This window comes from Salmo salar, chromosome 27, assembly GCF_965601325.2.
Source record: "Salmo salar chromosome 27, fSalSal1, whole genome shotgun sequence".
In the NCBI taxonomy this organism is placed as follows: domain Eukaryota; kingdom Metazoa; phylum Chordata; class Actinopteri; order Salmoniformes; family Salmonidae; genus Salmo; species Salmo salar.
Window position 1 is genome coordinate 6,030,584 of NC_138317.1, and position 21,479 is coordinate 6,052,062.

General features: G+C 41.9%; 1 protein-coding gene and 1 non-coding gene across 3 annotated transcripts in view; one reads left to right on the forward strand and one right to left on the reverse strand.

The window, feature by feature from the left end:
* atp9b (ATPase phospholipid transporting 9B) overlaps positions 1-21,428 on the reverse strand; it is a 58,750-nt gene extending 37,322 nt beyond the window's left edge. For both annotated transcript variants that reach the window (XM_014177040.3, XM_014177039.3), the window contains exons 1-11: positions 21,294-21,428; positions 18,480-18,653; positions 15,663-15,813; positions 11,116-11,229; positions 10,832-10,940; positions 9,428-9,486; positions 9,096-9,147; positions 6,631-6,725; positions 4,893-4,973; positions 3,725-3,800; positions 2,238-2,314 (exon numbers count right to left, since the gene is read on the reverse strand). In XM_014177040.3, the coding sequence (XP_014032515.1) occupies positions 2,238-2,314; positions 3,725-3,800; positions 4,893-4,973; positions 6,631-6,725; positions 9,096-9,147; positions 9,428-9,486; positions 10,832-10,940; positions 11,116-11,229; positions 15,663-15,813; positions 18,480-18,653; positions 21,294-21,373 (1,068 nt within the window). In that variant the 5' untranslated portion in view covers positions 21,374-21,428. The remainder of the gene's footprint in view (positions 1-2,237; positions 2,315-3,724; positions 3,801-4,892; positions 4,974-6,630; positions 6,726-9,095; positions 9,148-9,427; positions 9,487-10,831; positions 10,941-11,115; positions 11,230-15,662; positions 15,814-18,479; positions 18,654-21,293) is intronic.
* Positions 18,115-18,187, forward strand: trnaa-ugc (transfer RNA alanine (anticodon UGC)). Its single transcript has one exon. It is a non-coding gene; the product is annotated as a tRNA-Ala (tRNA).
* Positions 21,429-21,479: the final 51 nt, after the last annotated feature.

A 21,479-nucleotide genomic window follows, 5' to 3' on the forward strand; every position in this document is an offset into this window, starting at 1 on the left:
CCCCTAAATAAAGGAACTTCGATTGAAAAGGGGGGAGGAGGAGGATGGGGGGTGTATATAAAGCAGGTGAATTCCAGTGCTGCTAAGCCCCTACCAGCCCCATTCCCCAGAGAACTGAGAGCACTGAGAGAGCAGTGACTGACTTATCTGCTGTAGTTAAACCCCCGCTGTAGAGGGGGGTAGAAATATCCTCCCCACCCCAGTGCCTCACTACATGGTTCATGCTTGAGCTATTGAGAAAAATAGGGGGGTTGGTAGATTAAAATTAAGAAAAATTTAAGACAGAGGGCACAGTTTAATGGCTGAAAAGCAAAGGATACCATTTTGCCTGAACAATGGACCAACCTTCATTTTCTGAGGCTCGCTGAGGATCAGATGAAGTCACTATTCATTCAGTCGGGGGGGGGAAAGGACTCAATTACCTCAACCTAAAGATGCTATCAATGAATAAAAGTGCATATTTTACTCCATTCATCCCAAACCCATTAAAAGTGAAAGGAATTATTTAATCTGGCTGCACGGCTGTGTTTGTGTGAAATTTGATGATGAATTACAGCCTTGAGACATGCATATTCATTGAGCAAAAGCCAAAGAATCCTAAAACTAAGACCATGGCAAAAATAACAAGCAGGTAGTATATTCAGGAACATTCCACATGATTGTGCTTAAAAGAAAAGGGAAAAAGACAAAACAGCAGAGAAAGCATTTCAGATCTTATTGTATATCATGCTAACCATTCTAGTAACTGCCAATGTGCTCTGTGAGGTACCAGTGGAAATAATAAGTACAAAAGATCTTGCATAAACGGGATTCAATGAGGAATAGACGTTGGGGAATGTCTCACATCACAGAACGTTGATGTTCTGTTTTAACAACATCAAAATAAAAAGAGCAAAGCTACACCTGATGTCCTGCCACTGAGATCAAGTGCATTGTGCTGGCTTGTGTCACAATAGATTATGAGGCAAAAACCTTCTTGTGACTTTAGCCACACTGTATTGACTTTCTCCCCAATCTCAGTCTCCATATTGGCACTTCTGACATCTCCTTGAAATATTGAATTCCTCTCAGCCGCGGAGCTTACACAAAACACTGGCCCTTGCTGTTCGACCGGCAACATCAGCGATCTTATTAAAAGGAACTTGTGTCAAAAAATGTCCATAGTGAGGAGAGTGTCAACCAACAAAAAGGTTAACACAGAAGAGTGTGGTTGTGGCAAAAATCTTTAGGTAAGAACTCTGTACACATATCAGTGCATGCCAGAGATATTCTTCCTTCTACTGTTGCCAAAACAGTGCCAGACAGCGGGATCTAGTCGATAGCCCTCTATCAGTTGACCCGCGTCCATCTAATCTGAAGATCTTGGGTTTGAAATCTTATATTTAGAAACGCGTTTTCATTAATCTCCTCGTTCTGGGGAGAATAAACGCTCAATGGGGATTCTGCAGGATTAACTTTGTGCTGAAAATGTAATTTAAATCCTGGGTTGGTTAATTTCCCTCCAGGTTAATTAGCATGGGGGTGACCTTTAGAATTGACAGGTCATCAGTGATTGATTACTGATTAGAGAAAGGCAGCAGAACGGAGAGAGGAGTTCTGTGGCTCTCAATGCTGTACGGGCCTTGAAACTTTTGAGGCTTATAATCTTACAAATCTGTCACCACTGAAATGTTATAAATGGTATGACAACATTTCAGTTTTTTTGTAGTTGCTTACTGTACATCTTTAATAAAGGGAGCCTTAAAGGGATACTTTGGGATTTTGGAAATGAGGCCCTTTATCTACTTCCTCAGAGGCAGATGAACTCGTGGATCCCATTTTCATGTCTCCGTGTCTAGTATGAAGGAAGTTTGAGGTAGTTTCAAGAGCCAGTGCTAACTAGCGTTAGCGCAATGACTGGAAGTCTATGGGTATCTACTAGCATGCTAGCAGACACCCATAGACTTCCAGTCATTGCGCTAACGATAGTTAACAATTGCGCTGACGCTAGTTAGCAACTTCCTTAAAACAACATGCAGAGACATAAAAATGGTATCAATGAATTCATCTCACTCTGGAGAAGTAGTTAAAGAGCCTCATTGCCAAAACCCCAAACATCCCTTTAAATAAAATAGAGGGGTTATATTTGGTGTAACATTATGGGTTATCTGTTCATATAACAAGTCTCTTACACAAAAGCACATATAAAGACACACAAATCTCCAACTTCTTTCTGCCTGTACACAAAAAACACTTACCTTATTCTTGGGCGAGGACGTGTTCAGTACACTCCTGGTCTCTTTTCCTGTGTAGATCACCACCCCTATCACTGTGCCTGTCAAACAGAGAGACAGGAAAGCAATGCTGCTCATTAACTGGAACACACAGACATTTCAGACTCATCTTTGTCAAGTAAGCGGGAGGCAGGTAGCCTAGTGGTTAAAGCGTTGGACTAGTAACCGAAAGGTTGCAAGATCGAATCCCTGAGCTGACAAGGTAAAAATCTGTCATTCTACCCCTGAACAAGGCAGTTAACCCACTGTTCCTAGGCTGTCATTGACAATAATAATTTGTTCTTAACTGACTTACCTAGTTAAATAAAAGGTATAAAAAAAATCATGCAAAGCACAGAGAGCGGCTGTGCTCTATGCTTGTAGCCGCTCAGCCCCACAGACAGAGACAGAGGTTTAATGGGTTCGGCTCCTGGCCGGACTCTTCCCATGGAAGCAGCTCTTAAAAGCCAATCGATACTCCACCATCTTTATTTGCAGATTCATTAAGGCACCCTTATTACAGAAGACAAATGTGTCATTAATATTAAATGATCTTAAATGGGAGAGCAAGACCAGTAATATACTTAAATACAGCCCATGCAATCCCCCAACTAAAAAGGCTAAGAGGGAGAGAGGACACGACTGGGTGAGACAAAGGGTAAAGAGAAAAAAACTGAAAGATTAGGTGAGGAGGAGAGAACATTCGGTGAGGAAACAAATCAAATGTTATGAATCACCTTGACTGAAGATAAAATGGCAAAAATGGGACAAATGGTTTTGGCACAGACGAGTTTTCATTTAAATATGTGAATAACTTCTCACACCTAATACAGCAAAACCGTGATCATCTGAGGAGTGCTTTACCAGTCCCAGACAAAGACCTAAGTCTATCGAGTGTCCTTCTGATGAAAGCCAAGGAGAGTTATGTGGTGGACAATGACAAAGCCTTACAAGAATGATGTCAGAGCTCTAAGTTAGGGGGGGGGGGGGTGTGTGTGTGTGTGTGTGTGTGTGTGTGTGTGTGTGTGTGTGTGTAAGTAAAGGTGGGTTGGGGGCAATAAAGGATGTGTGTTTTTGTGTTCAAGGTCAGGCCAAGGGAGAGAGGGAAACCGCAGATCAATGGTGTGGAGAAGATGACTGAGAAAGCATCAAACACTTTCTACTAAGACAACTGTGGTGTGGAGAATTAAGCTAAGCAGGCTGACGTAGGAGAAAGTTATACACTAAGCTCACACATTTAATTGAAATGTATTTAAATCTCCCATTTCCACATCATTGTATCTCACTAAAAAAAGTAATTGGGTTGGATGGAAAATGTGATCCCAAGTCATAAACAACTACACATCAGAAATGTCTAGATAAAGCTTAATTGCAAACTTTGGATGCAAAATGAAAATTACATGTTGACCTATCTTGGCCTATGACAGTAAACATATCATAAACCACACAGTTGAGAAGTTTCTTTTACTTACCAGATGCCACAATAGTGCTGGCCCAAAGGGTGTGGTCAATGCTCAAACTCTCATGGATTTGTGGGTCACCGTCTTCCTAGAGGGGAAAATTCAAAAATATGTTTATCTTTGCTCAACATTCAAGAAGTAAAAGGTTACTTTATAGGGTAATACCTGACCACCCATCCTTAGACGGTGCAACCAGAATACCAGAAAGCCATTCAGTACCATTCATTTCCATAAGCACCTGCTACCATGGGTCCAAGCTACATACTGTAGCTACATACTCCCTTATCGATACTTTCACTAGATGTGGCGATAGTGGGGAAAGAGGCTCCTTTAAAAGAGTCCTGGGGGGGTTGCAGATGAGATTTCAGTGATACATAAGCCCCCAGAGGGCCTCGTTTCAGAGTAGTACCCCCACCCCCGATGCTCTTAAATAAAGACGTACGCTGAAAACAGCTCGAGTCAGAATAAGTGCCGAGGCAGGGGCTCCGATTTCAGCTCGAATTGCATGCCTGATATGATAACTATGATACCCAAGCGCCCACATCCGGTCAATTCATTAAAACAGGGGAAAAGGTGCATGAAAAATAAAATGGCAGGTTGGCTGAATGCTTGCCCGCTCTGACATTGACATAATTTTCCACATCGTTCTTAGAGTCTGACCACTGAATGTAGAAGTAGGGAACACAGAAGGAAACAAAGCTTCATATCCGTCTTGAGGAAGGAAAGGAAAGCCTCATAAATAGGTACGTTTAGTTGAAGGGGGTCAGTGGGAATGGCCGGGACTAAAAGTACACGTTATGCAAAGGAAGGCCGCGGAGCAGAGCGGAGGATGAATGAGCAGAGGAAGTGCTCGCTCACTAAGCCTGGTGTGTGGCCAAGAGTGAAGGCGATACACAAAGCCCCTCTGTGTTGGGGCTCTACTCTCTCTGGGGGCTGCACTAATCTGCTATTAATAAAATAAAATAAGTGAGGGGACGGATGGAGGAGAGCAGGGAGGACCTTCCTGTGATGTCAGCACTCAGCACCATGCCTCCTGGAGATACTGCTGCTGCTCACACTATTCTTTATTGTTGTCATTTGTCAACGTGGTATATCCCTTTGTGATGTTGATCCTCTTTTTGTGTTCATGTCATGTACCTTTCACATTCGTTTGACAGTGTGATGTCAGTGAGCCACTTACCCTTGTGAAGTTTCCCTCAAAACTGTGGATGTCCAGCTGAGGCTTCTGGGCATAGACATAAGCATTGATGGAAAAGAGGTCCTGAGAGAGGGGTAGAAATTACCTGAATAAAGTAATCAAGTACATTTTTTCAAGCCTTCCTAACTCTCCCAGTGAGAGAGTATCAAAGGGTCAGGTCAGGTGTTGAAGAAACCTGTGAGGTTTGCCAAAGATAACACCTGCTATAAAAGGATGGGATTATCGTGTCAGCGAAAAGAAGTGTGTGTGTGTGTGTGAGACACAGTAAAAACAACCCAAAACTTTAAAAAAAAGATGTAACTGCAAACACACATACAGTACAGACACTCCCTTACTCTCTTCTATTATCTCAACCCCCTTAAAAACTGTATCAAGCTGGGGGCTCCCGAGTGGCGCAGGGGTCTAAGGCACTGCATCTCTGTGCTAGAGGCGTCACTACAGACCCTGGTTCAATTCCAGCCTGTATCACAACCGGCCGTGACTGGGAGTCCCATAGAGCGGCGCACAATTTGCCCAGTGTCGTTAGGGTTGGCCGGGGAAGAATAACAATTTTTCCTTAACTGACTTGCCTAGTAAATAAAAGGTTAAAAAGCGCCATTTCAGTTGTATGACCTGTCGCCGATCTTACTGCAGCCCACTCCCCTTGTGGAACAGAATTGATTGTAAACATTAAATTATTCAGCCAGGCTGCCTCTATGCACCGGGTACCCTCAGTTATGCTCACATAGTGCTCTCAGGGTGAGAACATGGCAGGGATGGGAAGATTATCTTACTCAGCCCCAGTGTAGAGCTGTTGCCAGTAGATACCTCCTACTGATGAAATAGAGACACTCTAGAGCCAGACACAATAGAGGCAGAATTATGTCACTTTCTGAGACACAGTTGCAGCAAGTGTCTTCCCACATAGACTAAATGTCTCATCAAGATAGGAAAGGAAAAAGGAAATGGATGGGGTTCTGAATCAAATGTTCAAATAAATAATGTGCTTATGTGAACAAGAGAGTTTTATGAGAAAAGTGTATCTGAAGTTAGAATTTGTAACCTCGATTAGTAATCTGGTCAAATAGCGATACTGAATTCTGTTGTTTTTCCCCTCTGTCCAACATAAATTCAATTCACTCTCAAGTGTTACTGGGTGAAAGGTTATCCCTGTATAAAGATCATTCAATCATAACACATGGGACATATAACTAATAAAATAGAACCAAACAGCTCAATAGACCTCATCAAATTGACAGAATATGATTTGGTTAACAACTGTATGGATCTTTTCAAAAGCTTGTCACAATTCACTGAACGTTAAAATGACCCCACAGCCTTCTAAAAATCATCCTGTTACAATAAGTAGGGAGGTTGGGTTTAATTGGGGTAAAAAGTAATACTACAATGATTGCCATCCCCCATCGACTGGAAACCTTATATGGTAATGCAATCATCCAGTTGACTTACTGAAACTTGAATTCTGTGGTCACATTAAGTAGTGACAGAAAAACAAACATAAATCTAAAGTGGTTAGTATCATCTCATCGTAGAGAAAGAAGGTACTGTGTTCTAGGGTATTCTGGCTGTCATGAGGATAAGGTTTCCATGCCACATTAAAGACCACCTAATACTGACAATAATGTTTTTAATAACACAAAATAGTTAACATAATCACTGAATATAACATGACATTTGTCAGTTATATTAGTCACATACTGAGAACAGGTCATGTACATACCCCCAGAGCAGGTAGTCTTTGTGTGCAAACAACAGCAACTTTCAATTTCCAGTCGGTCTCGCCATCTAATTGGTCCGTCCTGATGAAACATGAACCTAGAAAAACAAAACGTTTTACAGTAGGTATGCTTTTAATCCCTCATAAAAAATAACTGTGTGTAATCAGAGACGTTTGGGTTTAGTCAATACCTCAAATATGAAAGATATGCAGTACAGTGAAAGAAGATGTATACATATTATAAATATCAGTTCTTAGTCTGAAAGTATTAATGTACTAATGGTCAAAACATTACATTATGCCTGCTTTCAACATGTGTGCACTGCACGATATAGAGCCATGAGAAAGCCACTTAGCCATCCACAAGAGCCTAACAAATGCTTAGAGTTCATGAACTGTATGGATCTGAGGTAATATTCCATATGAAACTGACGGATGAGGACGGCTATTTGACAGAGAGGCTAAAGGGCAGCTTTAAATGGGCCCAGGGGATTAAGCATGATGGAAAACATATCGCTGAGGATGATTCATGGCTGCTATGATGACTCTGCTCACATAACACCACTGAGATGTTGTGAGGGCATAAAGACATCAGTGCTCCCTGCGAGGGCATATTGGCACATAGGAGATCGATGGAAATTATGTCCAGAGCCTTTATTTCTCATGATACCTCTCAGAGAGGAGCCCGAGACCTGATGGGACCATTGATTAATTGATATTTAAATCATCAGTCACTGGAGGAGTCTGGGATATCGTTTACATTCCCCAGCCAATCAGCTGATGGTAGGGAACACAGAGGCCTCTGATGAGACGAGTCAGTAATACCACACTGAGCTCAATACTGTCCCTTATCATCAGTCAAAGGCTCATTTCACTCATGCATTACATTCTATAGTACTGTATCTATAGTAAAATCATGGACTGATGTTGAGTTTTTTTTATTACTTCTATTCAAAAAGGTGGACATGCTTGTTCTATTGCTTGTAAATGCAAAATAGTTCAGATTTTGATTGATACTGTACTTTCGTGGGCAGGGTTTTTCATTACACATATAGGTCACAGGACAGTCCCTAAATCTACAATAAATCATAATCTGTGTTTTTCTGGACAGAGAGCCAGATCTAGGGTAAATCCTGCTACTTTACTATAATGTGACAAGAGAGGATTATTGAATTATGTGAGGACAGGCTTTGGCAGTCCTGTATTTGAATATCTAATGCTTTGGAAATTGGAACGTGTTTATATCAAATATATTTTATCACTACTGTAACTGTAAAGAATTTGTTTGGGTGTTTATCATTCCCAAATCCGATATCTGAATGTTTAACTCTTTATTCAATCTACCGTACAACTTTTACTAGAAAAAGTACTAAACTCAACTTTACTTTTCCAGAAAGGTTTGTTTCAGTGAGCTACAGGTGAATTAGATAGAAAGACAAGGTGGGATATTTGAACTGTCATGACTTTACTTTCTCTACACTATTGTATAACCAAAATCGCCAGTAAATATTAGCCAAGATAAACATGACAGGGGAAAGCATAAAGTTACTGACTGGATAATGTAATAACACTACTCTAATTGAACAATCCCTTCCCCTAATCATTTATATGGACTACATAACTTTGTAGTGGTCTGTTAAAGTCAAACTTTATTATCTACACTATAAATGCACAATGTAAAGTGTTGGTCCCGTGTTTCATGAGCTGAAAAAATAAAACAATTTAAAATCACAGAAATTCTTCATGCACAAAAAGCTTATTTCTCTAAAATGTTGTGCACAAATTTGTTCACATCCCTATTAGTGAGCATTTCTCCTTAGCCAAGATAATCCATCTACCTGACAGGTGTGGCATATCAAGAAGCTGATTAAACAGCATGTTCATTACACAGGTGCTGGGGACAATAAAAGGCCACTAAAATGTGCAGTTTTGTCACAATACAATGTCACAGATGTCTCAAGTTTTGAGGGAGCGTGCAATTGGCATGCTGACTGCAGGAATGTCCACTAAAGCTGTTGCCAGAGAATTGAATGTTCATTTCTCTATCATAAATTGCCTCCAATGTCATTTTAAAGAATGGCAGCACATCTAACCACAACAGCCCATGTCCTCCACATCCAGCTTTTTCACCTGCGGGATCATCTGAGACCAGCCACCCGGACAGCTGATGAAACTGAGGAGCATTTCTGTCTTTAATAAAGCCCTTTTGTGGGGAAAAACTCATTCTGATTGGCTGGGCCTAGCTCCACTCCCTTGCCCAGTCAAGTGAAATCTATTGTTTCGAGCCTAATTTATTTATATCAATTGACTGATTTCCTTATATGAACTGTAACTCAGTAAAATCATTGAAATTGTCATATGTTGAGTTTATATTTTTGTTCAGTATAATTACACTGATGGTATTTGTTGTGCTTTGGGAATGTTGTGTTTATTCCATGTTACAGACACTTTGAGACCCTACAACCCACCAGTCTTCTCTGATGTCCTTAGAAATATCATATCTGCAGGGATCCTTTGGTTCTGCAACAAAACATTATAATGAGATAAAAACAGAAAAAGATGAGGTGAGAATTAGCTAGTCAACTAAGGCCACTAAGTGAGCTTAGTATGGTTGTCAAAATGTTAGCGAGTGCAGTAACAGTAGTCCTGGGATATTCCTGAATAATTAAACAAGGTCACTTCCATGACCAGGCAGTTACAGTGATCCAGTCATATGAATCACTTACGGCCATATGATACTCAAACACAAAGTGAATTTACAGGATTGCAACATTGCTCACAAGAGCTATAAGAGACCCACCTTTTCAACTATGATGAGATCTCCAACTTGTATGTCAGAACTCTTCACTTGAACTTTACCTGAGAGAAAAATAAAAGACAACCAAGATCACAAATGTCTGTAAATAGACAGAAACACAGAAAGAAATCTCTAAAGTGGCTCCTTTACAGACACATTGACTGTAGATTGACTGCCTCATAAGACACACTATGAATGTTTAAACAGAGGTGAAATAAAATGCATGTATTGATCTTTGGTCATTGAAAATGATGCTGACTCTTAAAACCACAACCCTGTTTTTCTATCACTCTTCTTCTCACTCCCTCAACTTTGAAGAGATTGATTACCTTGCCCATGCAAATGTAATACCCTTCTGTTTTGATCCCTGGTGTGAGGCATAGACAAAAACATGGGCACACCAGGTCACTCTCAATTATATCCATTCAATACCCTCTTTCCGACACATAGACACACACTAGACAGACACACCACACACTAGACAGACACACCACACACTAGACAGACAGAAGGCCCACACACACACAAAATAGACCAGGTGTGGGAAACTGTCGACCCGCATTCCTTTTGTGGGCCGCGGACCAATTACAACAAACAAAACATTTATTAATTCATTTTTGGGGGATTTCTTCTGGGGGGGAACTCTTGAGAGTTAGAATAATAGAATACACGTGCAATTTCAAAATGTGACTGCTGATGCACAACCAGCAGTCACTCAATTTGCCCATGTCAGCTAATATTTTTTCGATTGGTAAGTTCTTCTAGTGGCCCGCTATCTGATTGTGTAGTAAGCATGGTCGAATTACCCACTGATCATCAGTTATCATGTTAAACTGAAAATATTTGCTTCCATCCTATGGCAAAATGTGTAGAATTGCAGCGAACTTGCTTTAAAATAAAACAACATTTTCTCTACGCCCCATGGCAAAATGTGCAGAATTTCAGGAAACGTACATTTTGTTATCATTGCTATCACCCGCAAGGTGTGGGGGGGGGGGGATGTGTGTACGCAGACCCACGAGACCCGAGTTCCGTTTTTTTTGGGGCCCCCACCCAAGTTGCCCATCCCTGCACTAGACACACACACATTCTCTGTTTGAAACTGACATCCCTCTCCAGTGTCATGGATATCACACTAGAGGATTTCCTCACACACACACACACACAACTGTTTGCAGTCTTGGAAAGAAATCAATGCAATTACAGCAAGTAGAATGACTTTCGTTAGAATGCAGAACCCTGTGAGTGTTGTTCCTTAATTGCATGGGGCAAGCTTAAGTACAACTACAATATCATTCAGCATCATGTGACCAATCAATTGTGAGCAGAGGAGCAGCCATTTCCACAACAGTTACAGTAGTATCTCCATCCATACAGAGAAGGAGGATATTTTTTGTTGTTATGAACCTCGCACTGTGAGCTTGCTGTAGAGCTGGGAGTTCATCTCCTTGTCCCTCTGGTACCGTCGGACCTCGTCCACAGCCTCACGTACCATTGTAACAGCCATCACAAAGCCCTGGGTGGCAGAAATAAAAACACACAGTTGACATGTAACACACAAGTACTGACAGGATGTAATACAAGTGTGTTCATATTTAGGACTGGGACAACGTCAGTTTTTGTGTTCAAAAACAAAGGTTAGCCTATACAAAACATTCACACTAATCCTGAAAAGTGAAAAACACATTTACCAGAGGTGCCCAGTAGGTGTACAAGTACCCTATTTTTAGGGCTGGCACGAACTGGGAGCAGGCCACCACTAGAAAGTACAGGTTCAGGAAGAACTTGAACTGCTGGTAGAGAACCTGAGAAGAATAAGAAAATGATGATTGAATATCTGCACTGAAGAAACAACGCAGACAGTCATAGCACACCGGATGGGTTAGATCAAATCAAACTTTGTCACATGCGCCAAATACAACCGGTGTAGACCTTACCGTGAAATGCTTACTTACAAGCCCTTAACCAACAATGCAGTTCAAGAAAGAGTGAAGAAAATATTTACTTAATAAACTAAAGTAGAAATCGATTAAAAAAAGTAACATAAAATAACAATAACGAGGCTATATACAGGTCCTAGACTTGGCGCTCCAGTACCGCTTGCCGTGCGGTAGCAGAGAGAACAGTCTATGACTTGGGTGACTGGAGTCTGACAATTTTTTGGGCTTTCCTCTGACACTGCCTAGTATATAGGTCATGGATGGGAGGAAGCTTGGCCCCAGCTTCCTTGGGCACAGGGACTATGGTGGTCTGCTTGAAACATGTAGGTATTACAGACTCGATCAGGGAGAGGTTGAAAATATCAGTGAAGACACTTGCCAGTTGGTCCGCGCATGCTTTGAGTACACGTCCTGGTAATCCATCTGGCCCTGCGGCTTTGTGAATGTTTATCTGTTTAAAGGTTTTGCTCACATCGGCTACCGGGAGTGTTATCACACAGTCATCCGGAACAGCTGGTGCTCTCATGCATGCTTCAGTGTTGCTTGCCTCGAAGCGAGCATAAAAAGGCATTTAGCTCGTTTGGTAGGCTCACGTCACTGGGCAGCTCGTGGCTGGGTTTCCCTTTGTAGTCGGTAATAGTTTTCAAGCCCTGCCGCATCCAACGAGCGTCAGAGCCGGTGTAGTAGGATTCAATCTTAATCCTGTATTGACGCTTTTCCTGTTTGATGGTTCGTCTGAGGGCATAGCGGGATTTCTTATCAGTGCCGGATTAGTATCCCGCTCCTTGAAAGCGGTGGCTCTAGCCTTTATCACTATGCAGATGTTGCCTGTAATCCATGGCTTCTGTTTGGGATATGTATGCACGGTCACTGTGGGGACGACGTCGTCAATGCACTTATTAATGAAGCCAATGACTGAGGTGGTATACTCCTCAATGCCATTGGATGAATCCTGGAACATATTCCAGTCTGTGCTAGCAAAACAGTCCTGTAGCGTAGCATCCACGTCATCTGATCACTTCTGTATTGAGCGAGTCATTGGTCCTGCCTGCTTTCGTTTTTGCTTGTAAGCAGGAATCAGGAGGATAGAATTATGGTCAGATTTGCCAAATGGAGGGTGAGGGTAAATTTGTGTGTCTCAGTGTGTGGAGTAAAGGTGGTCTAGAGTTCAGCAATGACTTGGTGAAACATAAGATATTACAGTTTTTAATATCCCATTAGTAGGATAGTCTTGATCGTATTTCATCCATTTTGTTTTCCAATGATTGCACGTTGACCAATAGAACGGATGGCAGTGGGAGTTCACTCACTCGCCTACGATTTTTCAGAAGGCAGCCCGACCCCAGCCACCTTTTTCTCCGTCTTTTCTTCACGCAAATGACTGGGAGTTGGGACCGTTCCCAAGAAACCAGTATATCCTCCTCGTCGGACTCGTTAAAGATATTTGTCCAGTTCGAGGTGAGTAATCGCTGTTCTGATGTCCAGAAGTCATTTTCGGTCAGAGAGATGGTAGCGGCAACATTATGTACAAAATAAGTTACAAACAACGCAAAAAAACTCATAAAATAGCACAGTTGGATAGGAGCCCGTAAAACGGCAGCCATCCGCTATGGTGCCATTTTCACATTGAAGTGGAAGAAGATACAACAGCTCTGCTCTTACTTGTTACACATTAGCCTGTGTAGGGATGGAAGGAAACAGTGTATTTTTAAGTTCTCTCGTTAATTACATTGAGATTTCACTTTGCAGAGTCACAAAGTGTTCCCAATGGCAGCGATGGGCACGTCCTGAGTGTGTCAGAATAATCTATGAAGCAGAGCAACAGGTTCAATAACTGGGCCTACGTAAGGTGCGCATTGTCTTGATAGTACTGTATTGTGTTTGTCTAGATCAGCCTTTGTTTCAAGTGGAAGATATTTCCAGAGTAGATGTGTCAGATGGCACACACAACACACACCTGGGACAAGTGTCACATAAGAGTCCCAGGTGTGGTGACTCGACCACACATTACACTGTCAACTTGTGCGTGATATTTCAGTGGGGAGTCTGAACTTCTTTAGCAGAGTGAGTTCAGATCAGACATGCAGGAAAGACCTGCTTTCAAAAAGGTTGGCATATGACTCCCACTAGTCTCCCATATGTGGGAGTCTAACTCCCACAGATAGCCAAATTCCATTTTTTTGTAACGATCACAATGATGAGCGCTTGCTTCCAGTCCCAGATTATTAGAGCCAATGGGATCAATGAATGACGCTCTATAGTAAATGAACTCCTTGACCTTTAGGATAAAGCATACTGCTAAACCATTTAATAATTCAAAGTGAAGGAGAAAATCGGAGGGTTTGGCTCAATATGGATGAGAATATGTATGTTTCTGAGAGACAGTTGACATTTTATGACTCTGGCTGAAGACCAGTGTCTTCATCATGAAGCCATCTGGTAAATAAAACTGAGCTTTGGTTGATCTTAAGCTTTTTCTTCAGAGCCAAAATTTGTTGGAAACTTAACATTACACCTCAGTTCAGCAATTTCTTCGCAGCATGTTCTTCTATACATTTTTCTAAATATATGTTGGAATTGTATGCACCCTGAACTATACTACTCAAAAAAATCAAGGGAACACTAAAATAACATATCCTAGATCTGAATGAATGAAATAATCTTATTAAATACTTTTTTCTTTACATAGTTGAATGTGCTGACAACAAAATCACACAAAAATAATCAATGGAAATCCAATTTATCAACCCATGGAGGTCTGGATTTGGAGTCACACTCAAAATTAAAGTGGAAAACCACACTTCAGGCTGATCCAACTTTGATGTAATGTCCTTAAAACAAGTAAAAATGAGGCTCAGTAGTGTGTGTGGCCTCCACGTGCCTGTATGACCTCCCTACAATGTCTGGGCATGCTCCTGATGAGGTGGCGGATGGTCTCCTGAGGGATCTCCTCCCAGACCTGGACTAAAGCATCCGCCAACTCCTGGACAGTCTGTGGTGCAACGTGGTGTTGGTGGATGGAGCGAGACATGATGTCCCAGATGTGCTCAATTGGATTCAGGTCTGGGGAACGGGCGGGCCAGTCCATAGCATCAATGCCTTCCTCTTGCAGTAACTGCTGACACACTCCAGCCACATGAGGTCTAGCATTGTCTTGCATTAGGAGGAACCCAGGGCCAACCGCACCAGCATATGGTCTCACAAGGGGTCTGAGGATCTCATTGCGGTACCCAATGGCAGTCAGGCTACCTCTGGCGAGCACATGGAGGGCTGTGCGGCCCCCCAAAGAAATGCCACCCCACACCATGACTGACCCACCGCCAAACCGGTCATGCTGGAGGATGTTGCAGGCAGCAGAACGTTCTCCACAGCGTCTCCAGACTCTGTCACATGTGCTCAGTGTGAACCTGCTTTCATCTGTGAAGAGCACAGGGCGCCAGTGGCGAATTTGCCAATCTTGGTGTTCTCTGGCAAATGCCAAACGTCCTGCACGGTGTTGGGCTGTAAGCACAACCCCCACCTGTGGACGTCGGGCCCTCATACCACCCTCATGGAGTCTGTTTCTGACCGTTTGAGCAGACACATGCACATTTGTGGCCTGCTGGAGGTCATTTTGCAGGGCTCTGGCAGTGCTCCTCCTGCTCCTCCTTGCACAAAGGCGGAGGTAGCGGTCCTGCTGCTGGGTTGTTGCCCTCCTACGGCCTCCTCCACGTCTCCTGATGTACTGGCCTGTCTCCTGGTAGCGCCTCCATGCTCTGGACACTACGCTGACAGACACAGCAAACCTTCTTGCCACAGCTCGCATTGATGTGCCATCCTGGATGAGCTGCACTTCCTGAGCCACTTGTGTGGGTTGTAGACTCCGTCTCATGCTACCACTAGAGTGAAAGCAGTGCCAGCATTCAAAAGTGACCAAAACATCAGCCAGGAAGCATAGGAACTGAGAAGTGGTCTGTGGTCACCACCTGCAGAACCACTCCTTTATTGGGGGTGTCTTGCTAATTTCCTATAATTTCCACCTGTTGTCTATTCCATTTGCACAACAGCATGTGAAATTTATTGTCAATCAGTGTTGCTTCCTAAGTGGACAGTTTGAATTCACAGAAGTGTGATTGACTTGGAGTTACATTGTGTTGTTTAAGTGTTCCCTTTATTTTTTTGAGCAGTGTATTATAAATTGGTACATGACACATCTAATATAAGTTTGTAATAAGTTTTTATTTTGTCCTTTAGAACGACACATGTCTAAAGAGCATCCTGATAGATAAGCTAACATTCAGCACTGTGTGTAAACTCACCCCAGGCACAAAGGTGAAGAAGTTGTACTTCTGGTTTTTGATGGCGTTCTTGGGGTACTTCTCCTCACACTTCTCCGGGTGGCCCAGCCACACTGTCCGGGCTTTCAACTCCTTCGTCCTCCGACACATACGAGCCAAGCAGTCACAGCAGCTGAGGGACAGAATGAAGAACGTCAACACCATCAGCCACGGGTGACGTTGTCACGAGAATCCCTTATTCCCAGTGAGTAGTAGTCCAAGAACAGAAGAAAAAAATGTGTTCCTGCCAGGTAATCCAAACAAAAGGAGAAAGAATGGCATCTTAAGAAACATAATTGGAGTATAAATACATAAGTCCCAAACAAGGTTTTTGCTTTCACGGTTATCTTCAATTAAACAGAAACCCTAAATAAATAGCCTGACACTAAACACGCTTTGTTCAGACGGCCTTCCTCATGGACGGCCTCCCTCATGGACGGCCTTTGGAAAGGTCTGAAGTGTGGCATCACTGCTATGGAAATAAAATAGGTCAGGTGAGCTACCAAAGGAAGTTGCGTAATGTTTACAGGTAGATTTTATAATGTAAAGAAACCTCTAGCTATGGAACGGTTTCTTTACACTTTTATCATGGGATTGTTACTGTGTTACTGGGGTTCAGCCTGGATACTGCATAGTAGAGACTAGTACAGATTCTTGAGTACACATTCACATTCTCCCAGAGCAGGCTAGGTTTCTCATCGTTCATAGCATCGCTGAGGAGAAACAATGTGGTGGTCCAGTCTGCTAATTAAATCCTAAGCCATGTCACTGTTAATTAGATCTACTGGGTTGCTTTGACACAATTTTTAACAAAGCTCTTTTAGCACTTTAAATTAACTGAAAAGGTTAGGAGCACTCCAGGGCGGATTTCCATGTGAATGTTACGGCAGCCAGACTTCATTGCCAGCTGAAGAGACCAGTCAAGTCCCACTCAAGAGCCAGACATATGGAATAAATGCTTTTTAGGACATTATGTAATAATTGCACATATTGTCTACTCCATAGGTTCTTTGTGAGTTTTGCCAGGGGTGGCTGAGTGGCACTGGTAACATCCAGAGATTAGCCATTCTCTATGCATCTGAGACTACAAGAGGTTGCAAAGAGGCGAGAATATCTGTTTCAGTACAGTCTCTGCAAACACATTTGACATGCATAATGGCTACTTCATAATGGCTGAGTGATGTGGACTGTGTGTGATACAACTGCTTGTCTTTAGACAACTAGCTAGTGGTAGGGATAGCTAACATGGGTCTATATTCAGATGCATCTGACTAGGCCTCTGCCCTAAACTCTGGCACTAGGGAGAAAAGAAAGTCTGGCCTCATGGTGTACACCGTCATGCTGATTGCCTTGGCATTTACACTCTTTAAGCACATTGGCAAAACACAAAACAACATAAATCAACTTTGAAAAAAATGTGTTTGTGTTGGCTTCTATGTAACCGCTCTCTACATGCCACCGTCCAGATTCATAAGTGAGATTATTTGCTCAAATGAATACTATTTAAATAATAGGACATTTGAATAAGCAGGGGTTATTCTGCGTGAATTATTTGTGTTTTATAATCCTCGGCTAAGCATACATAAAATTACTGGAAAGCATCAAACTGGTCAGCTGTGAAAAATCCGATTTGTTCATTAGGGAAAAGATCAATACGCAGTTTTGGGCTGGAGATGCACCACTGATAACCAAACGACACTGAAAATGTAATATTCTATCAAATTCATACATAAACATTTCTAAAAGTTATTTGTTTGGCATTAAAATATCCCTCTTCCATTTGTTTACAAACCTTATTACATTTTATTGGTGTTAGTGCTGATAAATATTTCACTCTAACACATTGTAAATTGTATTTTAGTAGAGGACAAAACCCATCAAATAAATCATTAGCTGGATAAGCCGCATTGTATTGTTTGACCTCAAAGTATTTTGGGACTGGTAGTGCGTATCGAGGAACTCAACCAAAAACATCCCCTCTGCTCACTTCATGCACAGCTACCAGTGCGTTGGAAATCCAAACTGAGCTTCTCTGGCATACAATACAAATATACCAATAATGCACCCTCCCCTCTTCCCCAACACACACACTTTGGGGCAGGGAATGCCAATATTTTTGTGATTTGAACTGAAGTCCCTAAAACTACATTACCATATAGGGCTCCCGAGTGGCGCAGCGGTCTAAGGCACTGCATCTCAGTGCAAGTGTATCACATCCGGCCTTGATTGGAAGTCCCATAGGGAGGGAGCCAATTGGCCCAGCGTCGTCCGGGTTTGGCTGGGGTAGGCCGTAATTGTATATAAGAATTTGTTCTTAACTGACTTGCCTTGTTACATTTTTTTTTTTTAAATAAACAATTAAAAAAATATATAGTATAGCTCATCTTTCAATAAAGCCACTGGTTGCTTGATGAAAAACAAAAACCTTCCAAGTGCCCCTGTAGCTCAGTTGGTAGAGCATGGTGTTTGCAACGCCAGGGTTGTGGGTTCGATTCCCACGGGGGGCCAGCACAGAAAAAAAAAAATGTATGAAATGTATGCATTCACTACTGTAAGTTGCTCTGGATAAGAGTGTCTGCTAAATGACTAAAATGTAAATGTAAGGCTGAATCCCAATTCTGCACCCTCTTCCCAAAGTGTGCACTCACACATTCAGGACATGGATTTAAAAGCATTGGATTTGTGCAAGCATTAGCTAGAGAAAGTTTCCACCATTGTTAAATCTTTGACAGGGAGTGTGCAAGTCAGGAGAAGGGTGGAGAATTGGGATGCAGCCCAACAGTTAGTGGTTCCGCCTACCTGCCACAGAGGATCTTCCAGCCTCCCATGAGAAGCCACCCCAGGCCTCTCTGTCTCTGGTTGACCCTGGCCCGAGGCAGGGTGTGGTAGTCACTCTCATCATTCTCAAAACCTTCCTCAGACATCATCAGGGGCATTTCGTCCAAGTTAGAGGGTTCATCTTCTAAAGAATACCTGGAAAGGAAAAACAATAGGCTTTACTGTAAATAATACAGCTATATACAAGTTAATTTCAAGCAGGCACAGATACTAACAAACCTGCAGTGAACATATTGACAGAAGAGACCTTACAGCAAACGCATGTACGCTTACAAAATACAGACGTTTGATAACTGGGCTTGTTGTTACAGCAAAATATTTACAAAAACAGGAAGGAACTCATGGTAAAAGTGAGAACTTGGGAACTAACAATAATGAAGACGAGGGCAGAAAATTCTAGACAGTTGTTTACCCAGACAACAACAAAGGCCTATCAGGGTGAGGATCTGTATTGATTGCAACCTTAAAGCAGGGGAACTTGAACATTTGTCAGTTGGTTTCACTGATTCACTACCACTCTGATAAAGAAAAGGTTCAATTAATTAATTTGCTGACACATTCCTCCTACTTTATTGCATTACATCGATTCAACTGGGCCACATTTTTCACTTAACAAATAGGATCCTAGCATCCAGATCCAAACATGTATGGACCCTAACAGTCTTGATGCATGTAAACTAATCTCTACTGCATTTTAAAGCTTTAATATCGCTGATGTAGGAATGAAAGACTACTGACAAATATAATTAAGCCAGAGGAGAGGTTGGCTTGGTTCCTATGTCCTGGAGTAGCACACAATTCACATTAACACTAAAATAAAGGAAACTCTCTTGGGGACATAATGTCTTATCCATAAGGACTTAAGGAAGTAGGAGCAGATCTACTACAATACCAGGTAGAGGGCCTCTCAATGAGCTGGACTAACTAGACAACATACTGTGTATTTGAGAACATTTGCACATTCTGTTAATCTTGCCTCAGTCATTGAATGGCTCCACAACTCTCCAATGCAACACAGACACATTTTGATAGATAAGCTACAATGCAACTGGTTTAGTCCCATGAGGGTATCAGATTCACTGACACTAGGCTATATTGGTGATTAGAACAGCTTCTCCCCTGGTTACTGTAAACCCCTGGCTATTTTCCTTTCTGTGTTCATGTTATTCTATAAGTAGGTATAAGCTATTCCATTTCTTCAATTGATCCTTTGTAAAAAATATTTACAAACCACTTTGCTTGAGTAATAATTGGCCAGTACAAAATATCAAAGGGATATTGTCTAGCATTTATTTTCAACAACGCATTGTCTCATCATGAAAACCTGTAAAATATGATACCTGCATTGTATCAATCATTGTTTCACTCTACACTGAAACAATGGTTCCCCTACATTCAAATGGAGGAGTGAGGAGCCATGCCCAAGACAAATGCTAGGCCTTGCATAATAATCTGGCCAAGCATTTGTTGATTAATCATTTAATTCCACCAACAACTACACAAAAATGGACAAAGGCAACAATTGATGATGAAAATGTAAAAAAATGTGGTGGTGTTGTTGTACTTGTAAAAGATATACATGAAGCGCAGATGGAGGACTTTAGTACAATCTCAGGGCCAACCCATCCCATACAGTAACACTTGATGCATTTAAACTCTACCGAGCAGTGCAATACGCCAAGGCATACGATTCTATGAACTGGTAAATCAGGGAGATTCCCTACTAATGTTCCTGCTTATCAGAAATGTGAGTTTCTGTCAGACATATTATGTGGAGGGGATGTGGTGGAGAGAGATAGCCTAGTTGGAAGTCATTCCAAAAGAAACTGCACTGCTGACAGCATCATTGAAGATTTGATTAAATGGAAAACAAAAATGATTAGGACTAAGCTAGGCATATATAATAATATCTAGAAAAAAAATGAAGTGTGACGTTTTCATAAACTCAGACCATGCTGAATGTCCATGGCTAGATGAAGAGGAGTGAAAGTAAGGGACAACACCTTTTCAATAGAAACCACCTACAGAGATTCAAAGAGCCATGAAAATAGGATTGTGAAGGTGTAAGGAGGTAGGGAAGCACGTTTGCTGGCATTGCTTTCTTCAAAATGCACTAACAGACTCAGCAGTGAATGTCTTTATAATGGCCACATTCGAGGTCCATTAGCAAGGACACATCCTCAGCAGCAGGTTATTGATCAGTGAGCTAGTCAAGCGCTCTGCCTCCAATTCTCTTCCTACTCTGAGCCAATCCGGGCCAGCAGATGGGTCGCACTGTATTACCTAGTTTCAAATCATGAGTTCACTTGGAAATAAGCACTGTTTGCAAATAAATAAGAATTTGTTCTTATGACTTGTCTAGTTAAATAAAGGTTAAATGTAAAAAATAAAATAGCCAACCTAGATATATAACCTGATGACAAAGAAGGGGCGAGTTGTAGAAAAACGTCATGTGACGCTTGGCGTGTCAGCAAAGCTGTTCTGTTATCTGGCGGTGCTTGGCAAATAAAGGGCTCCTGAGTCCTAGTCATTCCTAAAATAGCAATAGGTCTCGTCTACTTTTCCTAGTCAAGAGAGATTAGCAGTTATCATACAGCTAACATTAGCTAGCAAAGAACCCTGCTTCGTTTGTTGAGGCCAGAGGTAAGAATTGCTTATTAGCTCACGCGGCTAGTCACGGAACAACTATTATTTCAACGTCCCCAAACTACTGAAATGCAAAATAAATACTTATAACGATGTCTCCACCGGTTGAACAAAAAACGTGTCCCATACCTAGAATGTCTTGCAGTGTTGTAATAAGCAATTTTTTCCGAGCCCTTCCGCATCGGGTTTAGTGGGATGCTGTCAGCCATCTTGGCTGGACTATACACATCTTGACGTCACTGCCAGTACCGGAAAATGCTTTTCTTACAGTATGCCATGTTCAACGTATCTGGGAACTCGGAATTCTCCGACCTC